Genomic DNA, 7,783 nt, shown 5'->3' on the forward strand with positions numbered 1-7,783 from the left:
CCCGCCCCGCCGCCGCCCCGCGTCCTCACCGACGTCCATCCAGGGCGGCGGCAGCAGGCGACACTTCTGTCTCTGCTTCAGGCTGACGGCCAGCCACAGCGGCACGTCCACCGGGAGCCCAGGGTCAAACGGGCCCAGCTCCCCCTGTCGGGGCAGGAGAGGGTGTCGGCGGCCGGAAGCGAACGCCGGAGGGACGCGGCCCCGGCGCGGGACTCCAGGAGCCGCCGCCCGCCCCGCCCTCCGGGGCCCGCGGCCGGAGGCGCTCACCCCGATGAGGTAGATCTTATCCAGACTGAAGTTAGGGATGATAGTAACCAGCTCCTTCTCGGCCAGGAACTCTACCTCGGCGGCATCCATGACGACGCTACTCGCCAGCAGGGCGCTCCTGAAAGCCCTCGGCTTCTCGCAAGGGGCGACTAGACAGCCGCCTTTCCCGCCACGGAGTAGGGCCCGCCCCCGGCCGGAAAATAGCTTCCGACGACCAATCGGAACGCAGGGCGGGCCGAGGCGCGCAGCGCGCTTGTGACGAGCCCGCGGATTGGTGAGTCCGAGCGAGCCTGCGTGGGCCCCGCCCCGTCGGGCGGGCCTGCTCCGGCCGCCGGCTCCCGCCCCGTCACGTGCCCTGGCCCCGCCCAGCCGGGCCCTGGACTCGCCCGCCGGCCCCGCCCCGGTCATGATCTGGCCCCGCCCTGCTGTCCCTTCCCTCCCCGCACTCAGGCCTCGCACCAAATCCACCAAATCGGTGCCAGGTTCGGGGTCCCTTCTCCTGTCTCCCAGCACCCGCCGGCCAGTGAGGCTGGGAGTGGGGTGGGGGCCGCGTCGTCACCAGTGTTCTGCGCTGGGCCAAGAGGAAACGCATTCTTTCAGAAACCTGCTGGGGCACCCACCCGGACAGGGCCTGGCCTGTCCAGACATACAGCAGAATGGAGAAAGCGTTTTCCTTTGCGTTCACAATCTTCTGCGCTCTCTCTGCGCTTTAGATCAAAGTCTATAAAAACACAGCCCCGCCATCTCAGCCCACCCTGTCCCGTCACAGGGGAAAAGGCTCGTAGCCGAGCTTAGCAAGCCCAGGTGAGGCTGCCGCAGGTGGGACGCGCAGATGGCTGTCGACTGCACACCTGCTCCGAGCGGCGTCCTGGGCCTGGCACAGCTGAGCTCAGTGCTGGAGAGAGGCACCCATCAGGGCTCTGCTGGGCTCTTCTGGGAAGTACCAGTGAGATCTGAACCAGGACCCGGTGGTACCAGTAGGTGGCTTAACCCAGGGAAGTCTCCAGGGAGGGCTGGATTCGGTGTGAAGCCCTAGCCATTGGGCCCTGAGAAAAGCACAGAGAATGTGGTTCCAGGGCTTCCCATCCGAACAGGAAAGCTGCCTCTCCCTCCTGGTCCCTGAAACCTATCCATGTGGGGCTCTGGGGACACTGGTCTCAGTTTCATCCTCCCCTGGCCTGGAAGCTTTGTCTGTGGTTTCTCTGCACTGGAAGTTGTCATCTGCAGACCTGCTTTTCTGCAATCTGCATCAGGTCATGAGTTGTGACAAATAGTCCCTCAATAGAAATCAGTAGAAGGTCACTCTGGGGGCTGCGTGATGGAGGGCAAGGAGCCAGTGCACGCAATCTCCTTGTCTTCGGAGTGAGGTAGGAAGGAGCCCAGGGAGGGGTGTCAGCGGGAGAGGAAGCTGCAGGCCACCTGGTCCCTGCCAGAATAGGATCTGCCTCCGGCTTCTGTGGGGTGTGTGAGCCAGCTTGTCTGGGTTTTGATTGATGGAGGAATGTTTTCTTGACTGGCAAATATTTGCGTTCCCAAGTTGGCGAGGCTTCACTTCCTGGATTGTGCAGGCTACAAAAGAGCAAAGGAAAAGCGCTGGAGGAGCCACCGTTCAAAGACGGTGCCGCAGGAGGCCCACGTCACCAGCCTCGGTGTCTGATCTGTGCGGTAGGGCAGTGCGGCAGCTTAGGCCGCGGGGTTCTTGGGGGAGCAGGTGAAGCAGCGCAGTCCCTAACACCCAGAATGCGAGGCCACTCGAGTCCACAGCCAGACAAAGAAGCCTTCTCCAGACCCTAGTCGCTACTCAGCTACAGACCCCAGCAACAGCGCCAGCTCGGGGGAGGGGCTTCCAGGGGCACCCCCGGACGGGGGAGGGGCTTCTAGATGTGGGCCATGTGCCAGAGACACACGGATAAACGCCCACCTGTTGTAGAAATCCATTTAAGTGGAATCGTCAGAATAGGCAAATCCATAGAAACAGAAACATTAGTGCTTGCCAGGGGGTGGGAGAGGGAGGCTGTGCAGCAGCTGTCAATGGGAGCTAGGTGGCCTTCAGGGGTGAGAGAAGTGTTCTGGTATTAGAAAGCGTGATGGGCCTGCAAGGTAGCTCAGCGGGCTAAGAGCCTGCTTTTAGGCAAGTGCAGGGACCGGGATTTGATTCACTGCACCACATACAACACTGGCCCGCCCCCCAGGGGTGCTGCGCTGGCACTGAGACGGGGCATGGAGGTGCATGCCGGTAATCCCAGCACTGTGAAGGCTAAGACAGGAGGATCACTGTGAGTCCGAGCTGTGTAGTAAGACCCTGTACCAAATACATTAAAAAAGAAAGTGGCGGTGGCTGCACAACTGTAAATTTACTAATACCAAATTGTACACTTTTAAAAGATGGAATTTATATCATGTGAAGTACTCTTCAAAAAAGCTGTTTTGCTTCTTTGTGTTTTGCAGTGCTGGAGATTGAACCTAGGGCCTCCACGCTGAGCTATGCTCCCAGCCGTTTTTGTTTTGAGACAGGGTTTTGAGCTTTGGGCCTCCTGCCTCTGCCTCCCAGTGAGCTGGAATTCCAGGTGTGCACCCTTATGCCTAGCTACAAGTTGCAAAGGAAAGGAACCAAGAGCCAGAGGGATGGGGAGGGAAGGGGCCGAAATGGAATTAAGGTGCTTTATACACATAAGCCCACTCCCCGTGACAAATCTAGCCGTGTCCTCCAAGCAGCTAGTGCAGTAGTATTGGCGCTATCATAAAAATACTTTTTAAAAGTTCATTGTCACATGACGTGCACGCCTGTGATCCCAGGACTCGGGAAGCTGAAGCAGGAGGATCATTGCAAATTTGAGACCAGCCTGGGCTACAAAGGGAGCTCAAGGCCAGGCCGAGCTGCATAGCGAGACCCTGCCACAAAAAGACAAATAAAAAGTTCATTTCTTAAAAAGTTCCCAGGTCCCGGAAACACTAATAACCATCCTGAAACTATGACTCAATTTTCCCCTTAGGATAACAGCTCTACTACTTCTTTTGGATCCATTAGAACTTAGAGCACCCAAAGAGTTCACCAAAATGAGCTATCCATTTGGACATCAAGTCCATCCAGTTTTAGAGCAGTGATTTTCCCCGAGGGACAGAGATGTCCATAGCACCCCGTGCAGTGGGGCCCACCGAGGGGGAAGCAGCTCATGCAAGATGGCCCCAGGCAGCGCAGGGATGGACTGGGGACAGGTGCTCTGGAGGGTCACTCGCTTGTGTGCCTGACATAGGAGCTGGCAGCTCTTCTCGGCCTTTTTTACTCTGAGTAAGGAGACCGCAGGCCAGCGGAACAGAGAATTCCAGCTCTGAAAAGGTAGAGTTGGGAGAGACGCGCAGGGACCTGGCTGCCTCCCCGGGCAGCGCAGGGGCCCACCCCACGGCCTTCAGAGCCTCCGGGCCCAGGGCTCTCAGCTTCCCAGCCCGGTGGTGGCACAGCACTCTCTCCTCAGATCTCAGAGAAGCTTGAGGGGCAGCAGTAGTCTGACTAGCAGGTGTTGACTGTCACTGAGCTAGGAGGGTACTAGAAATGTGGTCACAGCAGAGGTGCAACATGGAAACCTGGGGGTGGAGGGCGCCCCCTTGTGTTACGGAGCTGAAATAAGTGGGCAGTGCCCCTAGGGGCCCTGGCAGGACGTGCCTGCACCAGTAGCTCTGAGCTGGGGTGGTCAGCAAACTCCTGCAGGGCTGGCCCGCTGCAGCCTGGGCTCTGGCTGGCGGTGCCCATTGCTTCACCTGTTGCTGTTCCCGAAAGGAAACGATCCACGTGAGGGCCGCGTGCGTCTGACACTGCTGTGTTCAGTCCTTGACAAGCCCTACCCTTGCAATAGCAGCAGGGCTTTCTCTTTGTCACCTGAGGGGAGAAGTGAAGCCTGCTCTCAGGCACCAGCCTTTGTCTGCTCCTATCTGGGACATTAAGGCACACAGGAGAGGGACAAGATGATTTGCACCAGAGAACCACAGGGTGGGTGGAGGAAGGACATGACACCGTGTCACAGGCAGGACACCTGGTGGCATGGCAGGTGAGCAGTGGGGATGCCTAACAGCGGGGTCTGTCTGCACCCAGCACCCTTCAGGACCTGAGTTTGGCCAGGAAGGGCCGCGCACGGAACCGTCCAGGTCTGAGCGGGGGCCACGCTTCTCCCACCTACCTGTGGTTCGCAGTCTGGCACGGTCCCGCCCTCGCTGCACCCTGGTTGCTTCTGGCAGCTGGCCGCCCCCTGGGCCTGGCGGGGCCGGCACGACAGCCCCACCGTGTGCACTGCTGCGAGGCCGGGCGCTCGCATGTGCCTCCAACATGGTGTGAACACACTCTTGTGTCTTTTTGCCATCTGCTGCTGTCATTAAAAAATTACATTTCCATCTGTTTTCACACTTTTCTCCCCTCCCAGCCTCATTCCTGCAGGAAGACAGCCTGCCGCTCAGGTTGCAAGACCAGAACGTTCTCTTGTGTCTTGGAACCTGGGATCTGTCCCTGGACTCCTGGTCAGGGCTAACAGGCTTTGCAGCCTAGAAGGGCCATTGGCCATGACCCCGGCCCACCCGACACCCCTGGGGGAGTCATTCACAGAGCCTTTTCATTGTTGGCTCTAATGAATATTCCTGGCCTGGACACTAAAGATGCATGACACATGAACCACAGACGCCAGCATCCAACCCCCAGAAAATACTCAAGGAACAAACCAGAGCAAGGCTCAGGGAGCAAGGCTTCGGGTTCCTCAGTCTCACTCTGTACCAGCCCCGAGAGGCACATGCCCCGTCTCCCCACCACGACTGCGAGGTCTGCATTGGAGCCAGCGCACACCAGCATCATGACGTGTTCGAGGCTGGAAGGGCACGGGCCAGGGGTGTGGGCATCTGTGTGTGCCCCTCACTCACCCTGCCACTCTCATTCCCACGGGAAGGCTGAGGAACTGTGGCTCAACAGCTCCAGGTCACCATGGGCAGAAGGTTTGCAGGGATAATGCTGTCTTGGTTGGGGAGCAGGACCCAAGAGAGGTCCGAGGGGGACAGGCTTATCCAGAAGGCTGAGCCAGGAGGCAGTGGGCCCTGAGGCAGGGCACCCAGTTCACGTTCCTCTACTGCCAGCTGGGGGTCCACCGGGCTGAGACCCTGTGGACAGCTGTGAAACCTGCCACTCAGTGTGGGGTCTGTGGACCCTCAGGCAGAGCTCCTGCCTGCTGGTTAGAGAGGTGCAGGGCCTGGGGGTGCAGCTCCGCGACGTGGTGATCCCTAGCATGCTCTAGGCTCCAGATTCTGCCTGCAGCACCACATATGAAAGAAAGAAACGTCTAGCATTGGGGCTGCGGAGATAGCTTGGCGGTCTAAGTGACTTCCTGGCAAGTGCAAGGACCTGGGTTCAATCTCTGGTACTGCATGCTGAGCCAGCCATGAAACTGGGCTTGGTGGCGCATGCCTGTAATCCCAGCACTGGGGAGGCTGAAACAGGAGAATCACTAGGAGTCCAATCTGCATAGCAAGACCAAATAAATAAATAAAATAAATAAAAGATTAAAAAAAGAAATATCCAGCCTTTAATTGCAGCTAGTCAGGAGGCTGAGGCAGGAGGACCACAAGTTCACGTCCAGCCTGGGCAATTTAGTGAGATGCTGTCTCAAAATAATAATAATAATAATAATAATAATAATAATAATAGTAGTAGTAGTAGTAGTACTATCTGCAGACTCATCCCAGACTGCTGAATCAGGATTGGAACTTGGACCCAGCCTCCCCCGAGGGCCCAGATCGTGGTTTGGATAAGAAGTGCGGCCCAGGCCTCATGTGCTGTGGGCTTGGTCCCCAACGTGCGGGATCAGACTTCAGGCTGAGGGCTCTGACTGTGGTATGGACGCCTCGAGAAGCGGCCTGAGCAGAGCAGGTCGCTTGGGCAGGGCCCCCAAGGCTGCCCTTCATCTCCAGCTCCTTCTCTGCTGGCTCCAGGCACTCACCTCTGTCCCTGTGCCCCTCTCTGTCTCTCCCTCCCTATCTCTCTCTCTCTCTGCCCCTCCCCACTTCCTGGGCACCGTGAGGCGAAGCTCTCCTCAGCCAAGCCCTGTGGCCAATGCTGGTTCTTCCTCACCTAAAAATAACGGCTGTTTAGACTGTGAGCAAGGATGGACTGCGTTATTCCTTAGAATGTGTTGCGGCAACAGGAATCTAGCACAGACATGCCTGTGGGAATCTGCCCCCACCCCGAGGACCCAGGGATGCCTCCCCTGGCCCCTCTGGCATTGGGGGCAGCTCCTGAGGTGTCAGCCTTGCACCAAGAGGTGGACACCCTCATTGGCAGGGGACAGTGCTTTCTCAGCAAGGGGTGGGGCCAGGGTCTGCTCCCTCACTGTCACGGTTCTCAGACCCCTGTGGGCAAACCGAGGCCCAGATAGGCAGGGACTTGCCTGGCCAGGATGACTGTGTCCTGTGGATCATTTTCCTTCACCCTGACATGCTGCTCTTGTTCCTGGCCCCACTTTGTGGTAGAGGAAAGACTCAGAGAGGCTGAGGGACTTTCCAAGGTCACACAGCACAAAGGCTTTCCAGATGAGGAAAGCTCGTGCTTGCTCTGCTCCTCCTGTCTCTTGGCCCATAAGAGGACCCGTCTGGTTCTCGTCCCTGCCCACATAAGAGCACTGACTGAGGAGGTCACTACCATGTTCTCCCCCGTGGGAGGCAGAGCTGGTGCACTAGATGTGGGGCGCAGCTGTCCTCACACAGCAGACGCCGTAGGAGTCGGCTCCTCCTGTGGTGTGGCTGTCCTGGGCCAAGACCTCTGTTCAGGAGATGGCCGGAGCCCACCACCTCTGTGCTGAAAGGAAGCCAGCAGGGGAACCTGGCCGTGCTGCCCAGGCCCCTGCCCCCACCAGCGAGCTGCTCACTCGCAGCCCTGGGCCTGTTGCCATGGGCACTAAAAGCCAGGCGCAGAGCGTGATCGGCCTCAGCAGTGCGCCAAGCACAGCCAGGGGAGGGCAGACCCTTGACCTGTGCACGCAGCCCCAGACCTCAGTCCTCGCAGCTCCAGCCCAGAGAGAGAGCACAGGTCAGGTCTCCTGCATGTGGGATGAAAAAGGTAGGCCCCAGACAGGAGCCGGGGAGCAGCGGCCGCGCCCAGGCTCAGCAAGGCCCTGGCTGGTGGCTGCTGGCACCAGGAGGTGGTCCTGCAGAGCTGCAGGTTGGTGGGTGGCACCTCCATGCCACCTGGATAACAAGGAGCCAGGGCCACCTGACTTGGTCTTGCAGCTTGCGGTGATGGCAGGACACACCCCTGGGGCTCTCCTGAGTTCCCAGGCCTCCTCCGCGAGCAGGACCACCTCCCACATCACCCTGCACCCAAAGCCCAGCTCAGGCTCTGCCTGGTGTGGGGGGGGGGGGCAGCCCAGCTGCCGAAAGAACACAGCCGCAGAAGCCAAGATCAGCGTGGTCCACAGGGACACAGGGACACCAAGAACCCGATGTTCTTTTAAATAACGCATACTGGCTCCACCAGAGAGACAACTGTCAG

At 58.7% G+C, this 7,783-nt stretch overlaps 1 protein-coding gene across 2 annotated transcripts in view; it reads right to left on the reverse strand.

Annotated features, from left to right (window-relative positions):
• The window catches only part of Gins2 (GINS complex subunit 2), a 12,993-nt gene extending 12,550 nt beyond the window's left edge, over positions 1 to 443 (reverse strand). For both annotated transcript variants that reach the window (XM_023705266.1, XM_004644972.2), the window contains exons 1-2: positions 268 to 443; positions 30 to 144 (exon numbers count right to left, since the gene is read on the reverse strand). In XM_023705266.1, coding sequence (XP_023561034.1) covers positions 30 to 144; positions 268 to 357 — 205 coding nt within the window. In that variant the 5' untranslated portion in view covers positions 358 to 443. The remainder of the gene's footprint in view (positions 1 to 29; positions 145 to 267) is intronic.
• Positions 444 to 7,783: the final 7,340 nt, after the last annotated feature.

This window comes from Octodon degus, unplaced genomic scaffold (genome assembly GCF_000260255.1).
Source record: "Octodon degus isolate 3935 unplaced genomic scaffold, OctDeg1.0 scaffold00215, whole genome shotgun sequence".
In the NCBI taxonomy this organism is placed as follows: Eukaryota; Metazoa; Chordata; class Mammalia; order Rodentia; family Octodontidae; genus Octodon; species Octodon degus.